Source organism: Oncorhynchus clarkii, chromosome 11 (assembly GCF_045791955.1).
Source record: "Oncorhynchus clarkii lewisi isolate Uvic-CL-2024 chromosome 11, UVic_Ocla_1.0, whole genome shotgun sequence".
NCBI classification, from domain to species: domain Eukaryota; kingdom Metazoa; phylum Chordata; class Actinopteri; order Salmoniformes; family Salmonidae; genus Oncorhynchus; species Oncorhynchus clarkii.
The window spans coordinates 17,184,184-17,203,564 of record NC_092157.1 but is presented as its reverse complement, the minus strand read 5'-3'; the positions used below and the strand labels follow the sequence as shown (position 1 = coordinate 17,203,564).

The following is a 19,381-nucleotide window of genomic DNA, read 5'->3' as shown; positions in this document are numbered from 1 at the left end:
ACAATGTCTACACTGTATTTAATTAATGGACAAAACATTTGGGACATTTCCAAGGGACCCCAAACTTTGGAACGGTAGTGTATATTAGTATGGTTTATTAGCGTAGTGTGTTGGGCCATTGGTCATTTGAAAATTGAGTGTAGAGGGGCACCACTGGCTAAATTTACGACGAGAAAGGTATTATATTTATTGGTGACACGGGCAGAATCAAAAGCGATACGACTACTACCCATGTCTTTGAACATGGGACCAGTAACAATGCCCGGATAATTTTACATTGCGATGGATCTAATTTTGGGATAATTGAATAGTTGGATAATGTTATATAAGTATTCATACACATAGCTCATATAAACAAAGACAGTCCGTCGTAAGAACACATACACCCAGCCACAAGACTGACCCCCTCTATTGGTTGGATGCTCAGGATAAGGCTCTGCTGTGCACCAATGGGGCTTCTGCTCTGGCTAGAGCAAGGCCCGCCTCCAACCCTCCGACCAGTCAAGAAGACCGAAACGACAAGACTCCACCTACTTTATTCTATGTATAAAAATGAATGTAACCATTGTATAGGCCTCTTTTTCACCTGGCTCCTTGCCGAGTTATGTGAACTAGGTCCGTGCACGTAGAACTGCGGGACAAGATATCTCTGACTCATTAAAACTGTCTTTTGTTACAACTGAAATCCACTCTGTCCAGCGTCCGTGATTTGGTCTCAACTCTCCAGTATTTGAACACTAACAAAATTGGTAGCAGAGTTTGGTTATTCTTGAATTCGATCTATTATAAGTTAGTGTGAGAGGACGAGACTGATCACGGCTAAAAAATCAGACGGAAGAGTGACTTCCCCAGCCATTCATCTTGCCTCAGGAAATCTGATCGGAGCGCTCTATATCAGGTGAGCAGAGCCCGTTATATCGAAATCTGCATATTGTATTATAGCCTAAACCAAATTTTGATCAGAAAGTACTGGGCGTGAGTATGAATCGGTGCCCAAATTTTTACATAAGAACCTAAGACATTGATCGGGGAGATCTTGTTTTGCTCGTTTTTATTTTTTATTTGTATTTTAATTTTTTATCAATTGGCCTATTATTAGAAGTGTAGTATGCATGTAAAATATCCTATTAAATAAGTGCTTACTGTTTAATTGGTTGTGGCTTAGAAGTGTAGTATGCATGTAAAAGTTCCTATTGAATAAGTTCTAAACTGTTTAATTGGTTGTGTTTAGAGATTTAGTTAATTAATAGATCGACTGAATCTGCATGTAAAAGATCCTATTGAATAAGTTGTAAACTGTTTAATTGGTTATGTTAGAGGTGTAGTCGAATAGATATAGGATATGTAAGTTTGGCCTTCCACAAGACAGAGATCGGGAATGATGTGGCTATTGCACATCAAACAATAAACATAATATGAACCAGAGTTGACATTCCATGATTTGGAGATGGGGGAAATTAAATTGAAATAAACGTTTGTCGCGGAGTAGGTTGGGATACGTAACTGGGCTATTAGGCACACGTGCTGGTAGACAAAGCCACCTTAGTATCGAATGGCCGTGCAATTTTGATTGACAGCAGCCGGGCTGGAATACTGATTTTCGTATTTTTTTCATTCCTGTTGATATTGCCTAAAGTTTAAAATTATTCTGACAATTGCTATAGAATCGCTGGAATTTACTGATATAAGTTCATAAAGGAATTTACTGAATTGTTTACAGAAAGTATTTAAATAATTCACTGAACAACTCTTAGTTGTCTAGAAATTCTATCTATATTTCCTAAAGAGCTAGAATTACTCTGAAAATTGTTATAGAACCGCATATATTCACTGATATATTGTTCCAAAAGGAAATCGCAGAATCATTTATAGAAAATACCTAAACGAATCGCTGAACAAATTCAAATAAAATACCGGAGAAATACACACGTGGCGGGCGTCACATACTGATAACCCCCTTTGTCTCGACCAGGGACAGGCTAAGCATACAACGATAGAAATAAACACCACATAGTAAGGATTGAATATACCTAAATAACGCATTATACACATTATCAGACGACTTAGATAAAATGTCTGCAGCCATCACGCCCAAACAAATGATTGCAGTAGAAACTCAAGACCAAGGGGAGCAGCCAGATAACACTCAGATCGTGGCACAGACTGTCTCTCAGATGATCCAACAGCAGGCAGCCCCACCACCCCATTACCCTCCCCCACAGCGGTATATCCTGCAACGGCAACGGGCTCAACGAGGCCCCTACACTGGACCATACAGAGGGGGAAACTACCAGTGGTATAACTGCGGAATTCCCGGTCACTATGCCAGATATTGCACGAAACCACTCTCCCCGCAGCAACAGCAATGGAGAGAAAGAGGAAGAGGACGTGGAGGGGCACCAGGAAGAGGAAGAGGACCCTCTCCTAGACACATGCAGCAGGAGCAGCAAGATTACAACCAACCCTCCCACTTCAACACCTGATCACCCAGTAAGAATGATGAGGATGCCACTCCTGCCGATGACCACACTGTCTGAAGCCCAAGAAGTGTACTGGCTAAAATGCCTACCCACAGGGCCTGCCACCCCTCACATCCAGTTTAAGTTCAACCAACTGAAAGCTCAAATCTACACTCTGCACCCATATAAGACTCCCCAAGCTGAGATCCATTGCACACTCAATGCAACAGAAACTGATGACTGCCTCTACACTGCAGACTGGGACGAAGACATGATGCACCTGACCCCACCTATCAGGTGTTGTACCATTGGGTGTGGCCCAGAGGGGGTGGCAGCACCGGTCATCCTACGATCAAGGAACCTCCATGCACCCCTGGCCTGGACGGCTGAAGCATCAACAGCCATAGCACTCCTGAAAACAGATCTATCAGCGGCAGCAGCTCTGACTGCACCTGACTACAAGAACAAGTTCCATTTGGATGTTTCTGAAAGGGAAGGATTCACCTCATCCGTCCTATTCCAGAAACAAGAGGGGGAGAGAAGGGTCTTGATGTACTACTCTTCAAACTTGACCACATTGAGGTAGGACAGTCAACATGCTCCAGATACGTTGCTGCAGTAGCAAAAGCTATTGAAAAAACAGCTCACCTCGTGATGTCACCCTTCAATCAGCCATCATCCCTCAACCAGCATCGGCCAAATTAGCTGAAATCATCGGATTGACGCAGGTCCTCATCAGAGGAAAAGGAAAGACTGAATATCTATACAGACTCAGCCCATGCCCATGAAGCAGGCCACACTGATGGACCCAGAACTTTTATGAGAAACACATGGCCCCACACACGAAGGCAAACTAAAGACCCTCCAAAAAGGCCTCGCACATCTGGTGGCACCCTCACATAAAAAATATGACTGACTTATTTTATGACGATGATTTATTTTGTGACGAATGCAATGGTTGTGACAGACACAACCCAAAGAAACCATATCAAACAACAATGGGCTCATACGTAATACCTAATGCATGTTTTCAGGATATTAGTATAGACTACACCGACATGGGCCCCGAAAATGTATCTAAAGGCAAACTCTATCTCCTAGTCATAGTAGATAGGTTCTCCAAATGGGTAGAGGCAATACTAACAAAAGGGGAGGATGCTAGGTCAGTCTTTGAGTGGCTACAAACCAAACTAATACCCAGGTATGGCATCCCAAGACAAATCAAATTTGACAAATGGCTCACATTTAACAAACACCTGAGACAGGTGGAAGAAAGATTTGGCATAACCCACAGATTTGGATCTGTGTACAGGCCCCAATCCCAAAATCTGGTGGAACGTCAAACCAAAAGCAAAAGCTAAGATAGCTAAAGTATGTGCCTCATGGGATAATGACTGGTAGAGTCATGCATGGTCCACCAAGGGAGGGAGGTCATATGCCCGCCCTTGATGTACAACAAATTGTAATGTCTAATTATGTGAAAAAACTGACGGTTCTCTCTGCAGCACTCTCTACCCAGGTTCACAAGGTCCAGGAGGGGGAGCTGCCGGGGGACACGCCACTACTGAAGGTAAAGGTTGGTGACGGGGTGAGGGTTACAGTCCACAAGAGAAAGTGGCTGGAACCCAGGTGGACTGGACCGTACGAAGTGAAGGAGGTTACTTCACACTCAGTCCAGGTCAAAGGTAAATCAGGCACACCTTGGCACCGCCTTACACATTGCACCCCAGCCCCAATTCCTTCTAGAACACTGACTGAAGTCAGAGCTGATTTGAGCGGCCTAAATTCGATTCCAAATGAAGACACTCCTTCCTCAGGTGATGCGGCATCAAACTCCGCCTCCCCTGAGAAGGGAACCTCACCCAGTTAGAGGGAAATTTCTCCCTCTCTGGGTGAGGCTGGGGATATCTGGTCCCTTATTTGTGATATTCCTACTGATATTTGGAGTAACCCTATGACTTTCACATGGTTAATTGAACAACTATTTCACCCTGCCACATCACGTACACCAACCCCTACACATGTCCCTAACTCCTTTCCTGATATCACTCCCTCCAATCACTCCCGTCCCAAACGTAGCACTACACATACAGACCCACCATGCAAACCAGACAAGGTTAGGAGCACCACCTTATGTATACCCACGATTGCAACCGCCACCTTTCTGCTATAGTTTTCACGTCTAATAGACGTGAAGAGAGGGATTTGTTATATAAGTATTCATACACATAGCTCATATAAACAAAGACAGTCCGTCGTAAGAACACATACACCCAGCCACAAGACTGACCCCCTCTATTGGTCGGATGCTCAGGATAAGGCTCTGCTGTGCACCAATGGGGCTTCTGCTCTGGCTAGAGCAAGGCCCGCCTCCAACCCTCCGACCAGTCAAGAAGACCGAAACGACAAGACTCCACCTACTTTATTCTATGTATAAAAATGAATGTAACCATTGTATAGGCCTCTTTTTCACCTGGCTCCTTGCCGAGTTATGTGAACTAGGTCCGTGCACGTAGAACTGCGGAACAAGATATCTCTGACTCATTAAAACTGTCTTTTGTTACAACTGAAATCCACTCTGTCCAGCGTCTGTGATTTGGTCTCAACTCTCCAGTATTTGAACACTAACAATAATTCTTGTGAGAATTAAAACAATCGCTAAAAGGGTGTAAATTTAAGGGGGTCTGTGTTGATACAGTATGTAGTGATTTCTTATTTGCGTAAAAAGAGACGAGGAAACTCATGCCAGACATCACCACAATAGTAAAGTATTTGGTAGAGCACGGTCACAAGGCATCATATTGGAAAGTACAACCAGTGAAACAAGAGATAACATATATTTGGGGGTTTTGATTTCGGAAATCAAAGCACATTACACCTGATCGAGTAGGAACAATGTGTTTTTTTTGGCACAAACATACACTCCTTGCAGACTCAGGAAAACCCTAGAGGTTTTAATCTTGTGAGACACTATTCTGTCTTCCTCTAAAATAGATTTATAGAATTGAGAAAAGGGAGGAGGGATCACGAGTAGGGTTGCACATTTTGGGGAATATTCAGAGGTGGAAACTTTCCATGGGAATTAACAGGAATATATGGAAATTAATATTAATACCATTTAAATGCAGATGTTTTTTTGCATTGGATATATTTACAATAGCATATGGAGACAGAAACATAAACCTTTCACCTTATCAATAGTAGACATAAACGCAAATGATTAAATCCTTCCAATAGAAAAAAAATAAAATGAGTTACGAATTTAACTTTAATTAAATTAGTTACGATTTGAACTTTAATTAAATTCGTTATGATTTAAACTTTAATTAAATTAGTTAACCTCACTAGGGTATGTGGGATGCTAGCGTCCCACCTGGCCAACATTCAGTGAGATTGCAGAGCGCCAAATTCAAATACAGAAATACTCATTATAATAATACAGAAAACATACAAGTATTTTACATAGGTTTAAATATGAACTTCTTGTGAATCTAACCATGGTGTCAGATTTCAAAAATGCTTTACGGCAAAAGCATATCTTAAGACTATTTGAGAACATCGCCCAGCAGACAAATCATTACAAATAGTAACCAGCCAAGTAGGAGAGTTACACAAGTCAGAAATCAGTAATCCACAGGCTCAAACGCAGTCACAACAGGCAGACAAAAACATCTAAATTGTATCCGTGAAGTTCATAGAAAGATGTCAAACGATGTTTATAATCAATCCTCAGGTTGTTATTAGCCTAAATAATCGATAATATTTCACCCGGACAATAACGTCGTCAATATGAAAGGTAAACAAGAAAGGCACTCTCGGCCGCACGCATGAAAAAGCTCTGACACGGCAGGGTCCACTCATTCAGACTGCTCTTACTCCCTCATTTTTCAGAATACAAGCCTGAAACAATTTCTAAAGACTGTTGACATCTAGTGGAAGGCATAGGAACTGCAATTTGAGTCCTAAGTCAATGGATACTGTAATGGCATTGAATACAAACCCCCCCAAAAAATCCTACTTCCTGAATGGATCTTTCTCAGGTTTTCGCCTGCCAAATCAGTTCTGTTATACTCACAGACATTATTTTAACAGTTTTGGAAACTTGAGTGTTTTCTATCAAAATCTACCAATTATATGCATATCATATCTTCTGGGCCCGAGTAGTAGGCAGTTTAATTTTGGCAAGCTTTTCATCCAAAATTCCAAATGCTGCCCCCTATCCTAGAAAAGTTAACTCTTCACATGGGATGATTTTCACTGAACAACAAAAGAAAGGGAATATTGAATGATCCCCAATGATCCATTGTATCTCCAAAAAACGTTTTCAACATGCATCTGAAAAATGATAGTCTAGAAACTAAAGCTTGGTTGTCTTCCTCTCAGGCTTCCATGTCTTCTCCCTAAATCTCCTCAATGTCCAACTCTTGAACATCAGACACAGAGGCCTCATCTTTACTGTCACGTTCCAACCTTGTTGAGGACAGCTCGTTGTCAGGCTCAAAAAGCCTCAAATTTGCCCGGATGGCCACCAATTTTTCAAACGTTGTATTGGTCAGCCTGTTGAGTGCTTTGGTGTGTGTGTTCCCAAACAAGGACCAGTTGCGCTCTGAGGCGGCCGATGGTGGGATTTGGAGGATGATGGAGGCAACAGGGGAAAGAGCCTCAGATCCACAAGTCCCTTCCAACAGGTGGCTGATGAGATATATTGGCATGACTGCCATATTGCATCTCCATCTCAAAGCCTTGCTTGGAAGTGTACTTCGCCAAACTGCCTCATCCAGGTCAAGGTGGCGAGACACAGTAGTGATGACACCATAGGCCTTGTTGATCTCTGCACCAGACAGGATGCTCTTGCCAGCATACTTGGGGTCCAACATGTACACTGCAGCGTGTTTGGGCTTCAGGCAGAAGTCTTCACGCTTTTTGATGTATTTCAGAAATGCAGTTTCCTCTGCTTGGAGCAACAATGAAGTGGACAGGGCAGTATGGATTTCTTCTCTTACATTTGCAAGCAGAGTCTGAAAATCAGACAGGATGGCATTGTCTCAATTTGTGAAATGGCTACTGCTATAGGTTTCAGGAGTTTCAGGCTGCTTACCACTCTCTCCCAAAATACATCATCCAGGAGGATGCTCTTGATGGGCTGTCCATATCAGCAGACTGTGATATGGTAATTTCTTGGAGAGACTCCTTCCCCTCCAGGAGACTGTCAAACATGACGTCAACATCACCCCAACAGGTGTTGCTGGGCAGCTTCAATGTGGTGCTCTTATTCTCACTTTGCTTGGTAAGGTAGATTGCTGCTATAACTTGATGACCCTTCACATACCTAATCATTTCCTTGGCTCTCTTGTAGAGTGTATCCATTGTTTTCAGTGCCATGATATTTTTGAGGAGCAGATTCAATGCATGAGCAGCACAGCCAATGTGATGTGAGGGTAGGACTCCTCCACTTTAGACCAAGCAGCCTTCATGTTCGCAGCATTGTCTGTCACCAGTGCAAATAACTTCTGTGGTCCAAGGTCATTGATGACTGCTTTCAGCTCATCTACTGGCCGGTGTGTCTGTTGTCCCTTGTGTCTGTGCTCTTGTTGATTTTCTTGACCTTCACTTGAACTCTGCATCCAGAAAATGAGTAGATAAAGCATGTCTGGCTGGAGGGGTGTATGCTGGGCGAAAAACATTCAGAAATCTCTTCCAATATACATTGCCTGTGAGCATCAGAGGTGAACCAGTTGCATACACAGCTCGAGCAAGACATTCATCAGCATTTCTCGGACTACGTTCCTCCATTGAGTCAAAACACTTCTGATTCCAGGAGTACCATGAGCTGTTGCTATCGATAAGGTGTCGGATTCATAATTTTCACCTCGAATAGAAGTAGAGGGACTTTTGACAGAGGTTTCTTGTTGTGGGCGCTGAGGGAACTTTATGCACTTGGCCAGATGATTCTGCATCTTTGTTGCATTCTTCACATATGCTTTGGCACAGTATTTGCAAATGTACACAGCTTTTCTGTGTACAGCTGCAGTGAAATGTCTCCACACATCAGATAGTGCCCGTTGCATTTTACTGGAAAGATGAGAAAATGAATGAGAAAAAAAACAAATACAATTCCATGTACAGATAAATACAATGCTCAAAAAAAATAAAGGGAACACTTAAACAACTCAATGTAACTCCAAGTCAATAACACTTCTGTGAAATCAAACTGTCCACTTAGGAAGCAACACTGATTGACAATACATTTTACATTCTGTTGTGCAAATGGAATAGACAAGAGGTGGAAATTATAGGCAATTAGCAAGACACCCGCAATAAAGGAGTGGTTCTGCAGGTGGTGACCACAGACCACTTCTCATTTCCTATGCTTCCTGGATGATGTTTTGGTCACTTTTGAATGCTGGCGGTGCTTTCACTCTAGTGGTAGCATGAGACGGAGTCTACAACCCACACAAGTGGCTCAGGTAGTGCAGCTCATCCAGGATGGCACATCAATGCGAGATGTGGCAAGAAGGTTTGCTGTGTCTGTCAGCGTAGTGTCCAGAGCATGGAGGCGCTACCAGGAGACTGGAGGAGGCCGTAGGAGGGCAACAACCCAGCAGCAGGACCGCTACCTCCGCCTTTGTGCAAGGAGGAGCAGGAGGAGCACTGCCAGAGCCCTGCAAAATGACCTCCAGCAGGAGCAGACATCCGGAGGTGTCTGCTCAAACGGTCAGAAACAGACTCCATGAGGGTGGTATGAGGGCCCGACGTCCACAGGTGGGGGTTGTGCTTACAGCCTAACACCGTGCAGGACGTTTGGTATTTGCCAGAGAACACCAAGATTGGCAAATTCGCCAATGGCGTCCTGTGCTCTTCACAGATGAAAGCAGGTTCACACTGAGCACATGTGACAGACGTGACAGAGTCTGGAAACGCTGTGGAGAAGGTTCTGCTGCCTGCAACAGCCTCCAGCATGACCGGTTTGGCGGTGGGTCAGTGATGGTGTGGGGTGGCATTTCTTTGGGGGGCCGCACAGCCCTCCATGTGCTCGCCAGAGGTAGCCTGACTGCCAATAAGTACCAAGATGAGATCCTCAGACCCCTTGTGAGACCATATGCTGGTGCGGTTGGCCCTGGGTTCCTCCTAATGCAAGACAATGCTAGACCTCATGAAGCTGGAGTGTGTCAGCAGTTCCTGCAAGAGGAAGGCATTGATGCTATGGACTGGCCCGTCCGTTCCCCAGACCTGAATCCAATTGAGCACATCTGGGACATCATGTCTCGCTCCATCCACCAACGCCACGTTGCACCACAGACTGTCCAGGAGTTGGCGGATGCTTTAGTCCAGGTCTGGGAGGAGATCTCTCAGGAGACCATCTGCCACCTCATCAGGAGCATGCCCAGGCATTGTAGGGAGGTCATACAGGCACATGGAGGCCACACACACTACTGAGCCTCATTTTGACTTGTTTTAAGGACATTACATCAAAGTTGGATCAGCCTGTAGTGTGGTTTTCCACTTTAATTTTGAATGTGACTCCAAATCCAGACCTCAATGGGTTGATAAATTTGATTTCCATTGATAATTTTTGTGTGATTTTGTTGTCAGCACATTCAACTACGTAAAGAAAAAAGTATTTAATAAGAATATTTCATTCATTCAGATCTAGGATGTGTTATTTTAGTGTTCCCTTTATTTTTTTGAGCAGTGTAGTTAAGCAGTTAGATAAATGTTTTATCTTACAAAGGAGTTATTTAAACCTGAAACATGTATTCAAACAGGTGAAGTAACACTCAGTTTGCAGGCTCAAGCAAGCTAAAAATCCACATGGTAGAAAAAACTAACAAGCAGAAATTGTTAACAAGTTAACAAGTCAGCCTTTGCTGTAGGCTACTATTTACTAGTTAACTAAAAAATAATGTATGTCATATAAAATATATTCACCCCATCCAGTATTGTAATCAAAACTTACCAGAAAGCATGTAGTCCTTGGCTCAGACAGTATAGTAGTTTGGGCTCAATAGCATCTCATTAGTGTGCAAGATCTTGACAATCAGCTGACCATGTGATGGAAGAGTGCACTGCACATGTAATGGAAGAATGCACTGTGCATGCAGAGGGTTGCAATTCCATTGAATTGGGGATAGTTTAACCAAAACATCCCACAAGACCTAGCATTGCCTTGTGTATCCCATAAACAAGTTCACTGTTATAAGCTAACTTTTTCTATGAATTTAAGCAAAATTCCCCAAATTCCTGGGCTTAACTCCCATGGAAAATGTCTGACACTTTGCAACCCTAGTCACGAGTAATTAAAGTGGCCTCCCTGTGAATAGAAGTTATCATGTTTGTTTTGACTGTAATTTCAAACCTTTTGTTCACCTGGTAAAGTAAATGTTAGACAGAAAGATAGAAGTAGAGTATGATGGTGATTGAGAGGGCTTCTGAGTTAAAGGGAACAGAGATGTGTAGACTAGTGAAGGTAACAAAGGGAATGGGAAGTAAGAATTTGAATTGTTTGGACTGATTAAGATTGACCAAAGTGAAAGGCCAGCATCCTGGGGTTGCCTCTTCACTGTTGACGTTGAGACTGGTGTTTGCGGGTACGATTTAATGAAGATGCCAGTTGAGGACTTGTGAGGCGTCTTGGCATTCTCTCAACCAACTTCATGAGGTAGACACCTGGAATCCATTTCAATTAACAGGTGTGAAATTTCTTTCCTTCTTAATGCGTTTGAGCCAATCAGTTGTGTTGTGACAAGGTAGGCTTGGTTTGTAGAAGATAGCGCTATTGGTAAAAGACCAAGTCCATATTATGGCAAGAACAGCTCAAATAAGCAAAGTGAAATGGCAGTCCATCATTATATTAAGAAATTAAGGTCAGTGAATCGAGAAAATGTCAGGAACTTTGAAAGTTTCTTCAAGTGCAGTTGCAAAAACCATTAAGCTCTATGATGAAACTGGCTCTCATGAGGACTGCCACAGGCAAGGAAGACCTAGAGTTACCTCTGCTGCAGAGGACAAGTTCATTTGAGTTACCAGCCTCAGAAATTGCATCCCAAATAAATGCTTCACAGGGTTCAAGAAACAGACATCTCAAGAGCAACTGTTCAGAGGAGACTGCGGGAATCAGGCCTTCATGGTCGAAAGAAACAACTACTAAAGGACACCAATAATAAGAAGAGACTTATTTGGGCCAAGAAACATAAGCAATGGAGATAAGATCAGTGGAAATCTGTCCTTTGGTCTGATGAGTCCAAATTTCAGATTTTTGGTTCCAACTGCCGTGTCTTTGTGAGATGCAGAGTAGGTGGACGGATGATCTCCACGTGTGCGCTTCCCACTGTGAAGCATGGAGGTGTGAAGGTGTTTTGCTGGTGACACGGTCAGTCACCAGGATGGCTACCACAGCATTCTGCAGCGATACATCATCCCATCTGGTTTGCGCTTAGTGGGACGATCATTTGTTTTTCAACAGGACAATGACCCAAAACACACCTCCAGGCTGTGTAAGGGCTATTTGACCAAGAAGGAGAGTGATGGAGTGCTGTATCAGATGACCTGGCCTCCACAATCACCCGACCTGAACCCAATTGAGATGGGTTGGGATGAGTTAGCTCGCAGACCGAAGGAAAAGCAGCCAACAAGTGCTTAGCATATGTGGGAACTCCTTCAAGACTGTTGGAAAAGCATTCCTCATGAAGCTGGTTGAGAGAATGTCAAGAGTGTGCAAACTTGTCATCAAGGCAAAAGGTGGCTACTTTGAAGAATCTCAAATATAAAATATATTTTGATTGTTTAACACTTTTCTGGTTACTACATGATTCCATATGTGTTATTTCATAGTTGTGATGTCTTCACTATTATTCTACAATGTAGAAAATTTTACAAATAAAGAAAAACCCTTGAATGAGTAGGTGTGTCCAAACTTTAGACTGGTACTCTATATATGTTATGCTATTCAAACAGTTATCACTGCCATTTAGCTGCCCAATAACCATCATCCAAAATGCCAAGATCATCACAGCCCTGAGAACTCCTCTCTCATCCTTTTCTAAACCTATTTGAACTTAATATAACTAGTAGGTCTCTGACATTAATGTTGATCTGACTCTGTTCAGCACGGGCCTAGTCTGTGTCTGTGGTGTGTGTATGTACTCACATGGGGGGAGACCGTGTTGATCATGGGGGCTGTGGCAGTGAAGGGACTAGGAGGAGCTAGGGAGGCCATCGGCTGTTGCAACTCAGAGTTAGCTCCACTCATAGGGGCAGGTCCCACCCCTGACGACACGTCACAACTGGAGAACGCACCTACAAGGAGATACATCACCGTCATCAACATAACATTTATTATCATCATCATTCTGTTTCATAATCATGAAAATAAACTAATCTTCATTGTCTCGTGTTTATATGAGTTGCGTGCAGTACAGTAGTGAGTGTGTGCATGGTACCATGAACGAGTGGGCTGGACCAAATCAACAACAAACACATTCTCACACATGCACGCTGTATACCAGGGATAGGCAACTAGATTAAGCCGCAGGCTGGTTTTTGTCAGAGTAGATAGTTAGGGGGCCGGAACAAAATTGTAATAATTTGTACACTGCAAATTGATCACAACTTAGGTGAAAAAAAAGTGACTGCCTTTGAAAATAACTAATTTCATACCTAAAGTAGATTGAGACAATCATGTCTCTTTTTATGCGTGTGAACACATGGGAACAGATTTCCTAAATAAAAAATTGTCTTTAGCTGAAAACTAAAAACTATGGGCCGAATTTGGCCCACAGCCGCCTGTTGCCGACCCCTGCTGTAGACAAACACACAACTACATATTAAAAACACACAGTGGATGGAGACCTGTCCTGCCACTGACCCAGAATAACAAGCAGAAATCTGATGACTCACACATTGTTCTATCACACACATACACACAGCTTTTCATACTGGGGGAAAGGGGGGTGGGGGCTCCATTCATATTCATGTTCCTCCCCCATCACATGCCCTCTCTGTTAAGTTGTTGCTGCTGCTGTTTTATTGATTTCACACACACACACACACACACACACACACACACACACACACACACACACACACACACACACACACACACACACACACACACACACACACACACACACACACACACACACACACACACACACACACACACACACACACACACTTAACCGGTATAAACTCTGCCCCTGCCCCTTAGTGACCCCTAGGGAGGGGGGAGTAGGAGTGAGAGGCCCCCCTCACCCCACAAAAGGCTGAATGGCTGTGGGCAGCACATATTCACTAGAGGAACAAGAGTGCTTTGTGCATGAGAGTGCAAGATGGAGAACGAAGGAAAACGAGAGATCATGTACTGCAGAAACTCCAAGACTACTCCTCAGGTCATACAAACACAATAGAACACATCTCCTAACCTACACAATATTGTTGGAAAGACAATCCACAATTACCAGATATTAATGTTAAAATCAGACTAAACTGACTAAATTACACAACTTAATCGGATGCCATCATAAATTATATACAAATCTAACATTAGTAATAAGCCAGTCTTGTAATTAAAAATTTAAAATGGGGTAGAGATTGCTACCCTTACCCTTTTGCTACACCTAGCCTACATATATCCATATCCAAAAGCTAGCCTCCATTTAACACTGGGCCAATACATCAAAGGTGGGGTTACATTTATCATGTCAACACAGGAATACATGTAGTGAATATGCTTTTATGGACCCTAGTTCATTATCAACAACACAGAATAAAGGATGGATGGGTGTGTGTTCACGTTTTACTATACTTGTGAGTATACACAAGTAGGCTCCTTAACAGCTTCTACCCCCAAGCCATAAGACTGCTGAACAATTAATCAAAATGGCCACCGGACTATCTACATTGACCCCCACATTTAATTTGTACGCTGCTGCTAATCGCTGTTTATTATCTATGCATAGTCACTTTGCCCCTACCTACATGTACAAATTACCTCGACTAACCTGTACCCCTGCACATTGACTCGGTACCGGTACCCCCTGTATATAGCCTCGTTGTTATTTTATTGTGTTACTTTTGATTATTTTTTACTTTGGTCTACATGGTAAATATTTTCTTAAATCTTCTTGAACTGAACTGTTGGTTAAGGGCTTGTAAGTATGCATTTCACAGTAAGGTCTACACGTTGTATTCGGTGCATGTGACAAATAAAGTTTGATTTGAGTACCAGAATTCCTCACGCGAATAGTAACACAACTATTTTGCCGGTCCTCACTTGTTAAAAAACAATTTTAGGCTTAGGGGCTAGGTTTAGGAGTTAGGGTTAAGGAGAACAGTCCTCACAAGTATAGTAAGACATAGCTCTGTGTGAGTGTGGACCAGCCCTATTAGCTCAGCTGCATTGGCGTAGGACTGTCCAATCGGGAATCAAAGTGATCAATAAGGACTTACCAACATCACCTTTCCTCACCCCCTCCATATATCCCCCCTGGAAACCCCTCAACCCCTAGTAACCCCCTCAAGCCAGGGACCCAACACGTCTCAGCCTCCAATAACATATGTGTGTGTGTGTCAGGGTTAGCGTTAGGAAAATACAGCGCCGGACAACGTGAGAAATTTACCGGACCCATATGCATTGGGTACACATAATCCATTAGGGCTTCCACCCACGGTGATCAAAATGACAGAAATCACATGTAGATTATGAAAATGCATCTTAACTTCTTGATGACAGGGGGGCAGTATTGAGTAGCTTGGATGAATAAGGTGCCCAGAGTAAACTGCCTGCTAATATATGCATATTATTAGTATTATTGGATAGAAAACACTCTGAAGTTTCTAAAACTGTTTGAATGATGTCTGAGTATAACAGAACTCATATGGCAGGCGAAAACCTGAGACAAATCCAACCAGGAAGTGGGAAATCTGAGGTTTGTAGTTTCATTTAAGTGATTGCCTATCCAATATGCTGTGTCTATGGGGCCAGATTGCACTTCCCAGGGCTTCCAGCAGATGTCAACAGTCTTTAGAAAGTTGTTTGAGGCTTCTATTGTGGAAGGCTGTCGAATAAAACCTGTTTCAACAAGTGGACTAGGATGAGGCCAATCAGCTGTTTACTGCGGGGTCACGCGGGCACGCCATTCCTTCTTTTTCCTCTCTAATGAATACGTTATTGTCCGGTTGGAATATTATTGAAGATTTATTATAAAAAGACCCTAAGGATTGATTGTAAACATCGTTTGACATGTTTCTACAAACTGTAATGGAACTCTTTTGACTTTCCTCTGGATTTTGCACTCTCGCATTGTGCCTTTGGAATAGTGAACTAAACGAGCAAACAAAACGGAGGTATTTGGACATAGATATGGACGTAATCGTACAAAACAAACATTTCTTGTGGGAGTCCTGGGAGTGCATTCCAACGAAGATCAGCAAAGGTAAGTGAAGATTTATAATTCTATTTATGACTTTTGTTGACTCCACAATTTGGCGGGTAACTGTATGGCTTGCTTTTGTGGCTGAACGCTGTTCTCAGATTATTGAATATTGTGCTTTTTCCATAAAGCTTTTTTGAAATCTGACACAGCAGTTGCATTAAGAACAAGTTTATCTTTAATTCTATGTAAAACATGCATCTTTCATCAAAGTTTATGATGAGTATTTATGTTATTTGATGTGGCTCTCTGCAATTTCTCCGGATGTTTTGGAGGCATTTCTGAACATGGCGCCAATGTAAACTGAGGTTTTTGGATATAAATATGAACTTGATCGAACAAAACATACATGTATTGTGTAACATTGAGTCCTGAGAGTGTCATCTGATGAAGATCATCAAAGGTTAGTGATTAATTTTATCTATATTTCTGCTTTTTGTGACACCTCTCTTTGGTTGGAAAATGGCTGAATGCTTTCTGTGACTAGTTGCTGACCTGATATGTTCTGCTTTCGCCGAAAAGCCTTTTTGAAATCGGACACTGTGGTTGGATTAACGAGAAGTGTATATTTAAAATGGTGTAAAATACTTGTATGGTTGAGGAATTTTAATTATGAGATTTCTGTTGTTTTGGATTTGGCGCCCTGCAATTTCACTGGCTGTTGGCGAGGTGGGACGCTAGCATCCCGAACGATCCCAGAGAGGTTAACAGAACATGCAACTAATGTAATGAAGCAGCCAATAAAACATCATTTTGAAACATTTGCCAAAATGCAATGTGGGAAAACTCCATTCTGAATAGCGCACCTGGGAAAACTCCATTCTGAATAGCGCACCTGGGAAAACTCCATTCTGAATAGCGCACCTGGGAAAACACATCATTCTAAACAGTGCACCTGATAAATGTTAATCTCTGTCATATATGGAACTTCTATGTTAGAAACTTAGAAAGAGGAGGAATCCAAAGATGCAACAACTAGGACGGGTTGCTAATATGACTAGGATTCTGCCTGTGGCTTCTGGACAATAAAAGAAAGTTGATCAGGGCATACAATTAACACCCGCCAAAATTGGGTAAATTTAGGCATTGGCGAGCAAGAATGGCTATTTCACCAGTCACTTTGGCGCATGGTCAATTTGCAGGGCTCTACAGTGAGAGCATTTCATTCGCAAATAAAGATTGTCAAAAGTCAAGCATAAGCACATTAGAGTTAGAAAAATACTGCAGTAGCTTTATTTCTGCTGTTTTGTTTCATAGCTGCTAATTGCACAAATAAATTATAATCCTATATCCCACCTCGCACAACAACACTGCCTGGCAGGGGAGCTGAGCTCACTGAGTGAAGTGCTGATAAATTCATTTGTGGAGGCGCTGTGCACAGGCATAAAAGTTAGTCTAATTTGACTTTGTGCTTGTGTTTCTTGGCTATTTACATTGTTTTGTTCACAACCTCGGTTGTTTTTCAAAATGATAGTTTGAGTCTGCTGCTTCAACTGATAGCAAAGAGATGCCCTAGTCAGATCCCAAATCTCTCACATATCGCCCCGTTACCACAGTAACCTCCCACCCTTAAAGGTGCTGTTGAACATTTTGGCTCTGATATTTTGATTAAAAGACTGAGGTCACAAAAAATGTAATGAAATTCAACAATATACCACATTACTTCTTACTAATACATGTCTTGTTATAGAAACATTACAAAGCATGGTAATCTGTTTTATTTATTATTTGTTTTGTTAAAAGTAATTATGGCCAAAAAATATTTGGGCTGGTAGATTTTTTTTCATCTACCTGCCACAGTGACTGGTGCCCTGGTTGATGAAAACAAATAGAACAGGAGAGAAATAGTGGTCGGGAAGTAAATGCAAATAGGGAAGTAAATGGAAAAACATATGCCAAAATTATATAATTACTCCTGTCTATACAGAAAGAAAGAAAATACTTCAAAATACTTCACCAGAAAGCATAACAACCAGAGAGGAATCGAGGATCATTCGTTTCTTGTAAATTATTGAGCTGCGGTTGTAAGTGAAAAGCATAAAACGTGTGAAGGTAATGTGTCTTGAGTATAATTTAAAATGTTGAGACAAGAAGGGGAAGGGAAGGGTGTGTCGAAGATATAGGCGATTCTCTCCAGAATGGCTCAGCTGTCTCCCGCCAATTCTTGCCCATTCATTGTTTCATTGTGTGAATTGTTTGCCCTTTCATACATTTATTTTTACATAAATTCCCCTTTACATGTCACCAGTAGTAAATGTAACATTAATTCCCATTATTTGGTTACATTCATTTCTGTTAATGCAAGTATTAGTGAGTAATTTACCTTTCTCATTCTTGGAGTGGAACGCTGTTTGCAGAGTTCACAACCTGCTACACTTAAGATAAACAAGTTTTGGTTTATTTCATAACAATCATTTTACGAGATGTCCATTTTTTCATGCTTAATGTGAGAAATTAGCATGCGTCTGGTTTCTGTGCTGATAATGTTGAATGAGTGCTAGCGCCTGAGCACTGGCCTCACGGTCTATTTAAATTTTTATGATTAACCACATGACAATGATTTTGAGAAACTAAAACATTATTGAAATGAAACTGTTCCACAACAATGCGAATATAAAAATCATAACTGGCACAAAAAAACTGTACAAATGGTAGGATCAATTTTAAGCTTCCCCAACATGTAACTCACGTGCTGCCTATGAATAATTGCCTCCACGTTTCCATGGTCGGAGTTTGCCTATAGGCTACTTTGAAGCAAGGTAAGACATGCTTCATAATATGAAAAAAAACTCACAAGAAATATAAATAAGAAATAAGGACAACAGAAGAAAGTAAGAAGCTATAAACAGGGTCAGTTCCAATACCAGATTTACAATGTGCAGGGATATTGGAGTGATAAGAGGTAGATAAGTATATGGATAAGGTGAATAGGCATCAGGATGTATGATAAACAGAGTAGCAACAGCGTAAATTAAGACTGTATGTGAGTGTCAGTGTGTGTGAGTGTGTAAAGTCCTGAGTGTGCAGAGATAAATACAAGGGTCAACTTTGATAGTCCGTGTAGCCATTTTGTTATCTATTTAGCAGTCTTATGGCTTGGGGATAGAAACGGTTGTGTCAGACTTGATCCACCGGTACCACATTCCGTGCGGAAGAAGAGAGAATAGTCTATGGCTTGGGTGGCTGGAGTCCTTAACAATTTTCCGGACCTTCCTTTCACACCGCCTGATAGAGGTCCTGGATTGCAGGGAGCTCGGCCCAGTGATGTACTTAACTGTCTGCATCACCCTCTGTAGCGCCATGTGATCGAAGGGGGTGCTGTTGCCATACCAAGCAGTGATGCAGCTAGTCAAAATGCTCTCAATGGTGCAGCTGCAGAACCTTTTGAGGATTTGAGGCCGCATGCAAAACGTTTTCAACCTTCTGAGGGGGAAGAGGCGCTGTCAAGCGCTGTCTGCCAGATCCTCTAGTCCTCTGGTTTCACGCACGGTA

General features: G+C 42.2%; 1 protein-coding gene across 6 annotated transcripts in view; it reads right to left on the bottom strand.

The window, feature by feature from the left end:
- The window catches only part of LOC139420303 (MLLT10 histone lysine methyltransferase DOT1L cofactor), an 86,876-nt gene that overhangs the window by 13,168 nt on the left and 54,327 nt on the right, over window positions 1-19,381 (bottom strand). For all 6 annotated transcript variants that reach the window (XM_071170246.1, XM_071170247.1, XM_071170244.1 and 3 more), the window contains one exon: window positions 12,607-12,755. In XM_071170246.1, the coding sequence (XP_071026347.1) occupies window positions 12,607-12,755 (149 nt within the window). The remainder of the gene's footprint in view (window positions 1-12,606; window positions 12,756-19,381) is intronic.